Raw genomic sequence first — 15,655 nt, 5'->3', positions numbered from 1 at the left:
AAAAAAAAAACAACCAAAAAACCGAAATAATAATCAACCAACCGGACCTCTTCTCATCTGGAGTGGGCGTCACAGAGCTAACGCGGTACCCCCCGAAAAAAAAAGTGCATTTTTAGGAAAAAAAAAACCAAACCCCAACCAAAAACCAACCGAAGAACCGAAGGTCGGGGTGACGGCGAGAGGGGACAGCGGCCGGGGAAGGGCTAGTTTCCTCGGAAAGCGCTCTGTGCGGCGGAGGAGGCCGCCCCCGCAGCCGCCGTCTGGAAGCTCCTGTTGGTGAGGATGCCTTGGGAAAACTCTTCCTGGGCCCTCTGGAAACTGGCTCCCGTGCGGCGGTACAGGGAATGCACCTGGGGAATGGGAAGAGAAGGGGAAAGGGGGAAAAATAAAGGTGTCAGCAGAAAGTCATGGGTTTGTCGCACCAACCGGCTCGGTTTTCGCTTGGCCCCGTGGTTATTATCTCTGGGCAGAGTATGCCACCGGCTCCACCTCAGCTGAGGATGTCAGTAGACCCTCGTTTGGTGTAAAAGAGAATCATGGAATTGTTGGAAGGGACCTTCTAGAGACCATCCAGCCCAACTCCCCGGCCAAAGCAGGGCTGCCCAGAGCACATCACTCAGGAGCATCCAGGCGGGGCTTGAAGATCTCCAGAGAAGGGGACTCCACACCCTCCCTGGGCAGCCTCTGCCAGGGCTCTGCCACCCTCACCCCAAACAAGTTCTTCCTCACATTGGAGGGGAACTTCCCATAGTCCAGCTTGTGCCCGTTGCCCCTCGTCCTGTCACTGGGAACCACAGAAAAGAGGTTCCTCCTCAGAGGTTCCTCCTCAGAGGTCCTCCTTCAACCCACCCTTTAGATCCTTGTCAGCATGAACAAGGTCTCCCCTCAGCCTTCTCTTCTCCAGGCTCAAGAGCCCCAGCTCTCTCAGCCTTTCCTCAGCAGGGAGATGCTCCAACCCCTCCATCATCTCTGTTGCCCTACGCTGGACTCTCTCCAGCAGTTCCCTGTCCCTCTTGAACTGGGGAGCCCAGCACTGGACGCAGGATTCCAGCGTGGAGCTCTCAGCAAAACAGCAGGTATCAGACCAAAAACGTCTCTCCCCACAGGGTGCGGATGCGTAACCTCTGCATCTACAGACCCGAGGTTGCAGGTCTGCAACTCCAAGCATCAGGTATCTCCTTCGAGATACGATTTAGGAGAAACGGAGGAGGAAGCAGTAGGAACAGGACCAGCTCAGCCTGTCCTCACCTTCCCCAGAGCTGCATTTCTGCTGTTAATTGCAAAAACGCAATCCTTGCGTGGTCACTCAGAAGGAGGAAGGAAGGCTCATGTTTGAGAGCCTGCGGTAAAAGACTCCTTTGGATCCCACCAGGCTTTGAAGAATCCCACCAGGCTGCGGTAGCAGCGACTGTAAAGCCCCCAGACACCCCAAGGTGTCTTCTCTGCTCAGCCAGCTCTGGGCAGGCTCAAGGTAAAGGCAGGTGGAAGAAATTGGATGTCCATGTTCAAGGAGGGTGACATTTGGGACCTCCACCACCAGCAAGGCTTTCCACCCCCCCTTCCTTTATTCCCAGGGTGTGTTCGAGGCCCTTTCACACCTTAATGACAAGCCTTAATGAAGCACCTCTGCCTCTTCTTCCCTCCCCAATGGCCAGCCCCCACCTGCAGGTCTCCTTAGCCTTCAAGCAACTTGGCACCGGTGCAGGAAGCAGGAGCAAAAACACATCTAATTAAAACTCTTGACCTGACAGTGCCCTGATTACGTCTTCCAAAGCAAGTTCAATCCCCACGAAGAGATGAGAGGAGGTTGCAACCCCCCATCCCCACCCCGGGAGAGGCCCAACCTGAAGATCTGCCAGTTTGCCCTCACCTTGCCTCCGAGTGACTCACCTGCTTCAGGAGGAAGAGGGAGAGGATGGCGCAGAGGGTGAAGAACCCTGCCACCACCATCATGATAACAGCCACGGCCACGTTCCCGCGCAGCTCCGACAGCGCCGCGATCCAACCGCTGCGAGGGAAGGGAGAGCAGGGTGAGATGGGAAGAGGCACCAACAGCAGCAGAAGAACCTTTGGGGGAAGGTTACAGGGAATCCCAGAACGATGGGGGTCGGAAGGGACCTCTGGAGAACATCTCCTCCAACCCTCTGCCAGAGCAGGGCCACCCAGAGCAGGTCCCACAGGAACGTGTCCAGGTGGGGTTTGAATGTCTCCAGAGAAGGAGACTCCACCACCTCCCTGGGCAGCCTCTGCCAGGGCTCTTTCCCCTGAGGGTGTCAGAAGTTCCTCCTCATGTTGAGATGGAACTTCTTATCTTCAAGTTTGTGCCCATTTCCTCTTGTCCTGTCACTGGGCACCACTGAAAAAAGCCTGGCCCCATCCTCCTGACACCCACCCTTGAAGTATTTATAGGTGTTGATCAGATCCCCCCTCAGTCTTCTCTTCTCCAGACTAAAAAGACCCAAGTCCCTCAGCCTTTCCTCCTAAGGGAGATGCTCAGCTCAAACCCAAACGTTACAGCTGTGGGAACAGGGACCCAGAGCTCCCCCAGGCACTTGTTTTGGGGCCAGAATCTCCATTATTGTTTTTAGAAGTGACCCTCCATCCATCCCTCCATCTCCCCACAGGAGAACCCTCCTCGCCCCACCTGCGTTACAGCCCTGGATCCCTGGACCACCCTTGGCATCGTCATAAATCAAAGCAGCGTAAAGACAGGGTGGTTACGTGGAATTCTGGAGATCTGGAGCCAAGACCTACACCTCACCGTGACAGCTCTGCCTGGCCAGGGATGCCAGTGTTGGGAGGGGGGAGGAAGAGGAAGGAAGGGATGAAGTTAGAAAGGAAGGGGCAGGGAGGATGTGGGGAGCGACCAGCGCTTGGCAGCGGGTGAAAATACCGACGTGCCCCACTCCAAACACCCTCCTGGGTGCTGGAGAAAGGAATCTTTCCAAGGGCTAACCCGAGCCAGCCGGGGGCCACCAGGAGTGAGGGACCCTTTTGTTCAGCCTGGAGAAGAGAAGGCTCCGGGGAGACCTTATAGCGGCCTTTCAATACCTGAAGGGTGCCTATAGAAGAGCTGGGGAGGGACTCTTTGCCAGGAGGTGTAATGATAGGACAAGGGGAAACGGTTTTAAATTGGAAGAAAAAAGATTCAGATTAGATCTCAGGAAGAAATTTTTTACTCTGAGGGTGGTGAGACACTGGAACAGGTTTCCCAGAGAAGCTGTGGCTGCCCCATCCCTGGAGGGGTTCAAGGCCAGGCTGGATGGGGCTTGGAGCAACCTGGTGTGGTGGGAGGTGTCCCTGCCCATGGCAGGGGGGTTGGAACTGGATGATCTTTGAGGTCCCTTCCAACCCAAACCATTCTGTGATTCTATGACCCGGGTGAGCCAAACCCCCCCAAGGTTCCATGGGCTGCACAACTTCATGCTCGCTACAAGGAAGAGGAAAACCAACCCAAACCATTCTATGATTTTATGACCCAGGTGAGCCAAACCCCCCCTCCCACCCCAGGTTCCACGGGCTGCACAACTTCGTGCTCGCTACGAGGAAGCGGAAAGGCACAGCAGGCACCACAGCCAAAAATAAAACGGGCTGGCTGGCTGGAGGAAATGCAGCCGAAAGCCCAAGGCAGGCTCTCTCCAAAGTCAGACTAAAAAGGGAGCGTCCCCTCCCTGTCCCCTGTGACTAAGAGGGAGCACGAGGACGGCTTTGCCCAGGAGCCCTTCTGCAGGCAGCCGGCAAAAATAGACGGCAGCTTTGCCGGCGCTCGTCACCTGGAGGCTCCCCCCGGGGAGAAAAACCACTCGTTGTTAACCTTTTCCCTGATCCCAGGGGAATCTGATCCGCAGCCAGCCCAGCGAGGCAAAAAAAGAAAGCCATTGCTTTCACTGCAGGGGGCAGCTGCTGACCAGAGGCCTGTGGAAGCTGCTCCAGAAGCTCAGACTCATCCTTCTGTAGGATGCCATCAACGCAAGGTGAGGATAAAACCCTCTCGGTTGAGTTTTGGAAGCACAACACCACACTTGAGAGAATTCCAGGCTCTCACCACCCTCACACCAAAGAAGTTCTGCCCCACATCTCAGCTCCATCTCCCCTCTTTCAGGGTCAAACCCTTCCCCCTCCTCCTAGGGCTCCCCTCCCTGATCCAGAGTCCCTCCCCATCTCTCCTGGAGCCCTTGAGGGACTGGAAGGGGCTCAAGGGTCTGCCTGGACTTTCCTCTTCTCCAGGCTGAACCCCCCCAACTCTCTCAGCCACCCCTCCCAGCAGAGGGGCTCCAGCCCTCCCAGCATCTCTCTGGCCCTGCTCCAACAGCTCCATGTCCTTGCTGTGCTGAGGACTCCAGAGTTGAGAACTCCAAATTCAGGAAGAGTTTGGGGACAGAACGGGGCTGCCAGCAGCAGCCTGGGGTTAAGCAGCACCCAGACTCCGGGTCGGAGATCCCTCACCCCCACCTCCCATCAGGGAAGGCTCTATTTTAGCACATGGAGGATGAGGGCAACGTGAGAGGTTCAGCATCAAGAAGAGGAGCGAGGCAGCCCAGCTGGGACCTGCCAAAGCTGTAGCAGGCGAGAGAGGAAAAACCACGGGAGGGAGAGAGAACATAGAGCTGTCAGAAAACGGACCCCAAAGCTTCTGACAGTCACAGCCCTGGTGAGAAAAAGCATCCGTGAAAGGCTGCAGCCTGCCAAGCCAAGCTTACCTGTCTCCCCAGCCAGGAATACCGACAGCCTGGATGATGTAGATTGCTATTTGGCAAAAGAAGATGAAAAAGAAGACGAAGAAGCTGAAGGAGCTGTCAGACCTGCAGGAGAGACGGCAGGCAGGAGTGAGACCCAGGGGCGTGATCCCTGCACAGACTCCCATCTCTGAAAGGGAAGGGAAATAATTTCGGGGAACTGCTGAGGGGAGGGGATTTCAGGATGAACTTCTGCAGCAACACAACTTCAAACATGTCCACTGCATACTGGAAAACTCTGCCTAGTGCAAGATGGGGTGAGGGCAGCTTCTTTAATGCATGCCGTGTGCTCAGCACATTGATAATCCAAAGAGCTTCTCAGAAATCAATTAAAAAAAAATAATTAGGCCCCTACGATCAGCTGGGCTTAGCCTGCGAGATGAGAAAGGACCAGCATCATCAAGTTGCATCAGATACTTGTCTAGGAACAAGTGGGTTTGATCTATTTAATGATGCAAAGAGCTGGAAAAACCCTGCAGGCCATATATGATCGGAACAGATAAAACCCCCAAACTCCTCCCACTAAAAAGTGACAAGAGGGAAACGGTACTTGCCTGAAAGCCTTGTAAATCGGTCGGTACCAACAGAGAAAGGCACAAGGGGTGAATAAAACAAACCACAGGATGGAGAGACCAAAGTCTACTCCCCTTTGCGCATCGACTGTGAACCACGCCAGGCAGGCAAGCAGGTTGAGGAGCAGGGTAATGGAATGCACTGTTCAGGGTGGGAGAGAGAGAAGAAATGTCAGGAAGTTCTTGGAAGGCTCAGAAGTCTCTCCAAGCATCCCTAATCTCACACTGAATGCGTGAAGCACTGAGGAAATTAAGGAGACTTGGGGCTACCTTCCCTCCCTTGAAAAGAAAAACAGGGCTTAACCCAAGGAGCTCATCCGATCCTGATGCTTATGGCCAAATCTGAAATCTCTGCCAGGCACCAAAATTGACAAGTAAGAGCTGAGACTGGTTTGCACCCCATTGCTGAGCTGCACTAGCCGCTGTCTTCCAGATCAAACCACAATCAAAATTATGTGACAAATGAATTATTCCCAAAGCATGGAGTCCTTTACATTCACCTTCATAAGAAAAAAAAGAAAATAAAAAAGGGGAGAGAAACATTATTTTACCCCCACAGATGACACCTACAGAATTTACTGTAGGGTCAAAAAGCTCCGTATTTAGACTCTCAGGAGAGTTGTTAAAGTCTCCATTAAACCACAATCAAAATTAAGTGTCAAACCAGCTATTCCCAAAGCATAACCTTGGAGTCCTTTACATTCACCTTCATAGGAAAAAAAAAAATAAGAAAAAAGGGGAGAGAAATATTATTTTACCCCTGCAGATTACACCTTCAGAATTTACTGTAGGGTCAAAAAGCTCCGTATTTGATACAGAACCTTCTTAGGAAGAGTTTTTATTACAGTTCGAGCGATTACTTACGCATCCACAAGTAATACAGCATCTTGCATATCCGCTGGTAGTCAGCTGGGATGTCTGCAGAAAAATCCTGGTAAAAACACGGCTTGATGGGACACTTCTTGGGAAGGGGCGGCCAGTTGTTTTGCCTCGCTGCGGAATGGAGAAAAGAGGGGTTCTTCACTTGCTCTGCTCTCATTGAAAGACTAATTTTGCAAGTAGCCATTCACATATACCGACACCAAAACCTTGGAAAAGGCTAGATCTTGGGGAAAAAAACTAGGTTTTAGGAGGCAGGACAGCAGGGATGTGCTAAATCTGCTGGCAGGTCAGCCTGGTTTGAGGGCTCTCCTCTGTGGGAGGCAGAATTCCCCTGCGGTGGCCAAAGGGCCACCACAACCATCGCCACGCGGCACCACAAGTCTGTGTTCAGCCAATTCAAAACCAAGATTAGGGGGAAATATTGTTTTGCTGTGGTTAAGAGAGCCTCCAGAATGGAAGGGGGAAGCTTTATTGCTCTCAGTGAAAGGCCTCAACGCAGCTGGTTCCCTTTAACATCTTTATCAATGATCTGGGTGAGGGGATCAAGTGCTCCCTTGGTAAGTTCACAGATACCACCAAGTTGGGTGGGAGTGTTGATCTGCTGGAGGGTAGAGGCTTTGCAGAGGGATCTGGAGATGGGATGAGGTTCAACAAGGCCAAGTGCCAGGTCCTGCCCTTGGGTCACACCAACCCCATGAATGCTCCACAGCCTTGGGGCAGAGTGGCTGGAGCTGCCTGGCAGAAAAGAACCTGGGGGTGTTGGTCGCCTGTTGGTTACGCGGCACCACAAGTCTGTGTTCAGCCAATTCAAAACCAAGATTAGGGGGAAATATTGTTTTGCTGTGGTTAAGAGAGCCTCCAGAATGGAAGGGGGAAGCTTTATTGCTCTCAGTGAAAGGCCTCAACGCAGCTGGTTCCCTTTAACATCTTTATCAATGATCTGGGTGAGGGGATCAAGTGCTCCCTTGGTAAGTTCACAGATACCACCAAGTTGGGTGGGAGTGTTGATCTGCTGGAGGGTAGAGGCTTTGCAGAGGGATCTGGAGATGGGATGAGGTTCAACAAGGCCAAGTGCCAGGTCCTGCCCTTGGGTCACACCAACCCCATGAATGCTCCACAGCCTTGGGGCAGAGTGGCTGGAGCTGCCTGGCAGAAAAGAACCTGGGGGTGTTGGTCGCCTGTTGGTTGAACAGGAGCCAGCAGTGTGCCCAGGTGGCCAAGAAGGCCACCAGCATCCTGGCCTGTGTCAGGAACAGCGTGGGGAGTAGGACTCAGGAGGTGACCGTTCCCCTGTACTGGGCACTGGTGAGGCTCCACCTCGAGGGCTGTGTCCAGTTTTGGGCCCCTTCCCACAAAAAAAGACACTGAGAGGCTGGAGCGGGTCCAGAGAAGGGCGACAAAGATGGTGAGGGGTCTGGAGCACAAGTCTTGTGAGGAGAGGCTGAGGGAGCTGGGGGTGTTCAGCCTGGAGAAAAGGAGGCTGAGGGGAGACCTTCTGGCTCTCTCCAACTCCCTGAAAGGAGGGTGTAGAGAGGTGGAGGTCAGTCTCTTCTCCCAAGGAACAGGAGATGGGACAAGAAGAAACAGCCTCAAGTTGCCCCAGGGGAGGTTCAGGCTGGAGATGGGGAAAAATTTTACATGGAAGAGAGGAAACGACCTCAAGTTGCCCCAGGGGACGTTCAGACTGGAGATTAGGAAAAATTTTACATGGAAGGGATTATTAAGCCTTGGAATGGGCTGCCAAGGGAAGGGGTTGAGGCACCATCCCTGGAGGTACTTTAAAGCCGGGTTGACATAGTGCTTAGAGACATGGTTTAGTGTGGTTTTTATCAGTTAGGTTGATGGTTGGACTAGATGATCTTAAAGGTCCCTTCCAACCTAGACAATTCTATGACTCTATGACACTAAGAACTCAGATACAGAATGAAACTGGTGTTCAAAGAATTTAGCATGGTTAAGTGCGGATGCTGAGAGCATCTCATCTCCACCATCTCCTCTCTGAGCTCCTTTCCCACCTTGTAAGTCATGGGATGACAGGTCCAGTCCCAAGAGGGTCGCCCCAGCTGTGAAGGACCAGAGGAAAGACACGTGGCTTCTAAAAAACCTTCTAAAAAAGCCATGTACACTTGGAGAGGCTGAGCCTTCATCATCCCTCTTCTATTTAAGGTTTGCCAAGTTCTGGAGCAATTTACAATTTCTTACACAGATATTGACTATGAGCTCAAATACAAAGTCTACAGCATCACTTCTGAATGCTGAAAATCAACCCTAATGTCACCAAGAACAGGGAAAGTGCCATGAACCCGGGAGCATCTCCATCTGTACCCAATAAAGTTCTCTCAGTCTCCTGCATGTCTGAGCAGAAAGGGCTATGAGTGCCAATGGCAGTTAAAGCTACATCAAATTCTGGCTTATCAATAGCATCGCACGATCCAAATTAAGTGGTCTGATAAGTTGAGCTGGAGATGGATGGCAAGATTTGTGCTCTCCTGATAGGTGTAAATTTTTTTTTTCTTTCCTTTTTTTTTTTTGGTTTTGTTTTCCCCTTCCCTCACAAAGTTCTGTTGCTGAAAATTCAGAAAGATAAACTGTCTATGGGGAAACCCTACCTTTACCACAGATCATGGCCTTTTTTATCCACCAGCTTTATGGCCATGTCTGATTTCTCAGAGAAACCTCCCTCAGAAGTCCTTTGGGGATTTTAACCAAAATAATGTAGTTGCATCACCTTTATCATTAAATTTAAGCTAGGCGATATCAGGTTTGTTTTACTTGCAGCCTTCTGTTTCCAGTCTTTTACAAAAAATCCAAATATTCAGATTTACCACAGAAATCTCCTTGTTTTCACTACTGGCAGAACCAAACTCAACAAGTATTTTTGAAAGCATCTCAGAGCATGTTTATCGAAGCTTCAGGTTGAGGAGCACTCTCTGCCAAGCTAAAAAGAGGAAAAGCAGAGTCATGAGCTTAGGTGGGAAAGATTTCCCCGGAAGGGTGAAAACCAACATTTTTCCTGCAAAGTTCTGATAGCAGAGAGATAGCCCAGGGCTCCAAGCAGAGGTGAAAAAAACCTCATGCTTGTTAATTTATTCTGCTTTTCTAAGCAACAGAGATCACTGCAGAAAGGTATGGCTGAAGAGATATGGATTTTTGAAGTTAATTTATGGTATGCAATTTTATTTCAACTTATCAAAAAATGTGCAGAGGAGGGAAGTGACACCTACACTTTCAGCCAGAGGGTGGCCGTAGATCTATTTCTGCCACACTGGAAGATGCATCTCTCTCTCCTGTCACGATTATTTGCGCATCCACTACCCCACCAAAGTACAGTCACATCCTAGCTGTGTGGCAGCATCAGTCATGGGACTGGAGCGTGGGGGAGCAGGCAGAACAGCCAACTGCTGCCTTCCTCCTTGCGGGTCACGGGTGTCACAGGATGCACATCTGGCACATTGTTTAACAGAGGCATGGCTTTTCACACCATGGGTATGTGACAGGTCACAGCAGAAGAAAGGCTGCAGAGCACTGGAAAGCAACATGCCCGGGTGGCCAAGAAGGGAAAGAGCATCCTGGCCTGTATCAGGAACAGTGTGGCCAGCAGGACTAGGGAAAAGATCATGTCTCTATACTCAACACTAGTGAGGACCCATCTCAAGGGCTGTGTCCAGTTTTGGGCCCCTCACTACAAGAAAGACACTGAGGGCCTGGAGCGGGTCCAGAGAAGGACAACTGAGCTGGTGAGGGGTCTGGAGCACAATGAGGAGAGGCTGAGGGAGCTGGGGGTGTTCAGCCTGGAGAAGAGGAGGCTGAGGGGAGACCTTCTCGCTCTCTCCAGCTCCCTGAAAGGAGGGTGTAGCCAGGGGGGGTCGGTCTCTTCTCCCAAGGAACAGGAGATGGGACAAGAGGAAACGACCTCAAGTTGCCCCAGGGGACGTTCAGACTGGAGATTAGGAAAAATTTTACATGGAAGGGATTATTAAGCCTTGGAATGGGCTGCCAAGGGAAGGGGTTGAGGCACCATCCCTGGAGGTACTTTAAAGCCGGGTTGACATAGTGCTTAGAGACATGGTTTAGTGTGGTTTTTATCAGTTAGGTTGATGGTTGGACTAGATGATCTTAAAGGTCCCTTCCAACCTAGACAATTCTATGACTCTATGACACTAAGAACCTAAGAGCTCAGATACAGAATGAAACTGGTGTTCAAAGAATTTAGCATGGTTAAGTGCGGATGCTGAGAGCATCTCATCTCCACCATCTCCTCTCTGAGCTCCTTTCCCACCTTGTAAGTCATGGGATGACAGGTCCAGTCCCAAGAGGGTCGCCCCAGCTGTGAAGGACCAGAGGAAAGACACGTGGCTTCTAAAAAACCTTCTAAAAAAGCCATGTACACTTGGAGAGGCTGAGCCTTCATCATCCTATGTTTAGGAACGAGGGGGTTTGATCTATTTAATGATGCAAAGAGCTGGAAACCAAGCGACCCGGGCTCCCCAGGAAGCAGCACTCACTGTTAATGCTGGCTGAGTTACTCTGCAATTCCCTTTCCTTCTTCTCCAACTCGGCCGCCTTCCTCTCCAATTCCGCCTGCTGCTGAAGAAGCCCGGCCTGCGCTGCCGCAGCCACAGCCTAAAAAAAAAAAGGGGGAGAAAAAGGTAAATCCTTCCCTGAGCAAGGCAGCAGCACCGCCACCAGCAAACGCACCAGATGCCAAACTGGATTTGAAGCAACGGGAACTCAATAGCAAGGGTTGGGGACAATTTGAAAGCTGATCTGAAATATCTTGAGGCTTTCTGTTGGAGGACAAACATCAAGACCAATGCTGAACCCCACCCCGATGTTCCTCTTTCATACCATGGGAAGACAGGGCTGGAAAAGCCTTCAAGAGGCTACATCCAGTCTGTTGCCCATCCTCTACGTCCTTCCCCTGCAGAGAAGCTGAGCTTTTCTTGCAGCTCCTTCTCCCTCCCAGTTCTCCTCATTGCTCCAAGTGCTCTAACAACAGAGCAGCGGGCAGGACTCCTGGAGTTTACCAGGACAATTCCCTCCCCAGCCAGGAGAGGAGGATCAGAGGAAAGGTGAGGCAGATGCCTACCACACCTCTGGAGCATCTCTTCTTCAAGAGAAGAGACGGAGAAACATCTCAGCAGGACAAACTGATCCTTTCTCCTACCAGCCTCAGCTTCTCTGCTCTTTGGATGAGGGTGTCCTGGCCGTTGGGTACTTGCCAGATGGTCTAAGCAACATCTGGGATGTATAGTGAGACTGCATTGATGCTCCTGGAACCGAGTGTGACTGACCAGCCACCAGAACTAAGCTAAAGGCACCAGAGGGACACATTTTGGTGTTTGCAGAGGGAAGCCAGAGCAAACAGGACACAAGGTGAAGTGAGCTCTGCCACCAGGGAGAGGAAAAAGGTGTAAAAAGAATCGTGTGTGCATATTCCCTATAGAGATCCGCTTCACAAGGCGGGGATAAATGCAAGTTTAAAGATCACCTGCAGCTTCCCACGCCCAGTCCCAGAGAATCCTGTTGGATGGATGGGCCAAGGCCAGGGGGATGAGGTTCAACAAGGCCAAGGGCCAGGTCCTGCCCTTGGGTCACACCAACCCCATGCAGCACTACAGGCTGGGGGCAGAGTGACTAGAGCTGCCTGGCAGAAAAGGACCTGGGGGTGTTGGTCACCTGTGGGCTGAACAGGAGCCAGCAGTGTGCCCAGGTGGCCAAGAAGGCCAACAGCATCCTGGCCTGTGTCAGGAACAATGTGGCGAGTAGGGCCCGAGAGGTGATTGTCCCCCTGTACTCGGCACTGGTGAGGCCTCACCTTGAGGGCTGTGTCCAGTTTTGGGCCCCTTCCCACAAAAAAAGACATTGAGGGGCTGGAGCAGGTCCAGAGAAGGGCAACAAAGATGGTGAGGGGTCTGGAGCACAAGTCTTATGAGGAGAGGCTGAGGGAGCTGGGGGTATTCAGCCTGGAGAAGAGGAGGCTGAGGGGAGACCTTCTCGCTCTCTTCAGCTCCCTGAAAGGAGGGTGTAGAGAGGTGGGGGTCGGTCTCTTCTCCCAAGTCACAGGTGACAGGACGAGAGGAAATGGCCTCAAGTTACGCCAGGGGACGTTCAGGCTGGATATTAGGAAAAAATTTTTCACTGAAAGGGTTCTCAGCCATTGGAATGGCTGCCCAGGGAGGTGGTTGAGGCACCATCCCTGGAGGTGTTCAAAAGACGGGCTGATGTAGTGCTGGGAGGTATGGTTTAGTGATGGTGATGCTTCTTGTTTGTTGTGTGGGTGTCTATTTTTGTCAGTTAGGTTGACGGTTGGACAAGATGATCTTTAAGGTCCCTTCCAACCTAGAAGATCCTGCGATTCTGTTCCCCTCCTATTCCTACGAGCCTCTGGAAGCCCATGGGAGATCCCTCAAGGCAGCAGCGAGGGGTTGCCATACCTGGGGAGTGGGCTCTACAGACGTCTGCAGAACCGCAGGCTGCGAGTGGCCAGAGGGCTGCGTGGCCGGCGTCGTCCGTGCTGCATTTGTCTGCGTATAAACAACAAGCAAAAAGGCAAGAGACGTTACACACGGCAGCTTTTAGCCAGGAACAGTCCCAGTTTGAGCACTACTAAACCAGAAAGCAACTCTGCATTCCCAAAAGTTTGTCAGATCCTCCTTTTGTTAGAGCGGCACCGGGAGGGTTAAGGGTATGAGGCAAAGGAGAAACAAAAAGGGGGGTTGATCAGTTGTTTAAACCACAAATGTGGCTTCACCCTGGTTTCCCCTTCTCCTTTTCCCACCTCACACGTGGCAGGAAGCAGCCAGGAAGCAAGAACGAAGTTCCTGCAGGGACCCACCAACGGTATCGCCGCAGCAGCTCAGCTCCCGACTAAATAAATATCGATGTGTCCTGCCACAAAGCATCTTCCCCTTCACACTTCACGTAGTTTTACTGTGAGTTTGGGAGAAGCTGTTCCAGCTGGGAGTTTATTCCTGCTCCAGGGCAGGAGCAGTTGCTCACAGTTTGCCACCACCACATCAAACTGCTGCCCATGGGGAAATATTCAAGGAGATATTCAAGGAGATATTCAAGGAGAGGCTCGACAAGGCCCTGGGCAACCTGGTCTAGTTGGGGGTGTCCCTGCTGACTGTGGGGAGGTGGGACTAGATGACCTTTGGAGGTCTCTTCCGGCCTGGACAACTCTATGATTCTATGAAATCAGCTGCCAATGCCTCACTCTTTCCCCCTTTAAGCTGCACCTCCCAAGGGACATTCTACGTGGCTAAAGCCACCACCAGGACAACTAGTCCAAATACACGTGGCACGTACCAGCTGGGAGCTCTCGGAAAAGGGGTTGAATTCATCCAAGCCACTTTGGCTAGTGTTTGTGAGCTGCGTCACCGAGGGGTCCTACAAGGAGAGAGGCAAAGATAAATTAGCATCATGAACAGATCATCAGCTCGTACGTTATCCACGCTGCCCACCTTCTATTCACTTGTTAACTGGGAACAGGATGGGCTGAAACCCATCCCTGCCACAGGTGGACGGCCTCAGCTGGCAAGGAATTGAAATAACCAAGGAGACAACTATCAGCAAAGGCAAGGTTTGCAGGCAGAAGTAATCTCCTGCTCAGCCAAGAGGTAGGTTTGAAGAACTGCAACAAGATTTTGGCACAGGAGCCCTTCCCACAGATTACTACTCTGAGTTATTCCTCATTTCCAGGGACTCAAAGCGGTCAGAGAGCAGCCGGACACCCAGGGCCACCTCCCAAACCTCCTTTGCACCACAAAGTGTCCACCGAGGGTCCACAAAGCGTCCACTGAGGGTCCACAAAGCCCAGCAGAACGCATTCCCAAAAGTTTGTCAGATCCTCCTTTTGTTAGAGCGGCACCGGGAGGGTTAAGGGTATGAGGCAAAGGAGAAATAAAAAGGGGGTTTGATCAGTTGTTTAAACCACAAATGTGGCTTCACCCTGGTTTCCCCTTCTCCTTTTCCCACCTCACACGTGGCAGGAAGCAGCCAGGAAGCAAGAACGAAGTTCCTGCAGGGACCCACCAACGGTATCGCCGCAGCAGCTCAGCTCCCAACTAAATAAATATCTATGTGTCCTGCCACAAAGCATCTTCCCCTTCACACTTCACGTAGTTTTACTGTGAGTTTGGGAGAAGCTGTTCCAGCTGGGAGTTTATTCCTGCTCCAGGGCAGGAGCAGTTGCTCACAGTTTGCCACCACCACATCAAACTGCTGCCCATGGGGAAATATTCAAGGAGATATTCAAGGAGATATTCAAGGAGAGGCTCGACAAGGCCCTGGGCAACCTGGTCTAGTTGGGGGTGTCCCTGCTGACTGTGGGGAGGTGGGACTAGATGACCTTTGGAGGTCTCTTCCGGCCTGGACAACTCTATGATTCTATGAAATCAGCTGCCAATGCCTCACTCTTTCCCCCTTTAAGCTGCACCTCCCAAGGGACATTCTACGTGGCTAAAGCCACCACCAGGACAACTAGTCCAAATACACGTGGCACGTACCAGCTGGGAGCTCTCGGAAAAGGGGTTGAATTCATCCAAGCCACTTTGGCTAGTGTTTGTGAGCTGCGTCACCGAGGGGTCCTACAAGGAGAGAGGCAAAGATAAATTAGCATCATGAACAGATCATCAGCTCGTACGTTATCCACGCTGCCCACCTTCTATTCACTTGTTAACTGGGAACAGGATGGGCTGAAACCCATCCCTGCCACAGGTGGACGGCCTCAGCTGGCAAGGAATTGAAATAACCAAGGAGACAACTATCAGCAAAGGCAAGGTTTGCAGGCAGAAGTAATCTCCTGCTCAGCCAAGAGGTAGGTTTGAAGAACTGCAACAAGATTTTGGCACAGGAGCCCTTCCCACAGATTACTACTCTGAGTTATTCCTCATTTCCAGGGACTCAAAGCGGTCAGAGAGCGGCCGGACACCCAGGGCCACCTCCCAAACCTCCTTTGCACCACAAAGCGTCCACCGAGGGTCCACAAAGTATCCACCAAGGGTCCACAAAGCCCAGCAGAATCTCACAAAACCAGTTTCCAGGTACAGCTGGTCCTGGCATCACGATAAGTGTCAGCTGCCGCCCAGGGCATTTGGACCTGCAAGCTAAAATGCCAGAAATTCCTCCAAAAAGGCAAAACACCCAGAAAAGTTGAGCTGGAGGCATGACGCTAATTACTTTTGAAGGTTTTATTTCTGTTTAAGAAGGTATAACAGGTGCATCCACCCGTACTCACGGCATCACTTGTCGCCATCAAATCATTCGATTGTTGAAGAAAAGGCTCTCAGCACCTCTGCCAAAAACACCTTTCTTCCCTCACCTCTTGATTTCTTCTTTTATACACACTACTTTCCATAAAAGATCCCTCTTTAGCTGCCAGACTGGGACCTCTGGAGCGTCTCTCACCCCTGTTATTAGAGAAACAACCTACTTTTTGAACTCGGAAATCCTACTGCGAGA

The 15,655-nt window shown here is 51.6% G+C and overlaps 1 protein-coding gene across 1 annotated transcript; it reads right to left on the bottom strand.

Moving 5' to 3' along the window:
* Positions 1–15,449, bottom strand: SCAMP2 (secretory carrier membrane protein 2). Its single transcript, XM_014960978.1, has 9 exons — positions 15,432–15,449; positions 14,701–14,781; positions 12,628–12,717; positions 10,696–10,813; positions 6,173–6,301; positions 5,291–5,450; positions 4,701–4,802; positions 1,891–2,008; positions 1–350 (listed from the first exon to the last, which is right to left on the bottom strand). Exons 1-9 carry the CDS (start codon positions 15,447–15,449, stop codon positions 204–206), a joined length of 963 nt encoding a protein of 320 aa, XP_014816464.1. The 3' UTR covers positions 1–203.
* Positions 15,450–15,655: the final 206 nt, after the last annotated feature.

The sequence above is a fragment of the Calidris pugnax genome, unplaced genomic scaffold (assembly GCF_001431845.1).
Source record: "Calidris pugnax isolate Ruff unplaced genomic scaffold, ASM143184v1 scaffold486, whole genome shotgun sequence".
In the NCBI taxonomy this organism is placed as follows: Eukaryota; Metazoa; Chordata; class Aves; order Charadriiformes; family Scolopacidae; genus Calidris; species Calidris pugnax.
The sequence above is the reverse complement of the archived record's forward strand: the minus strand, read 5'-3'. Positions and strand labels throughout refer to the sequence as shown.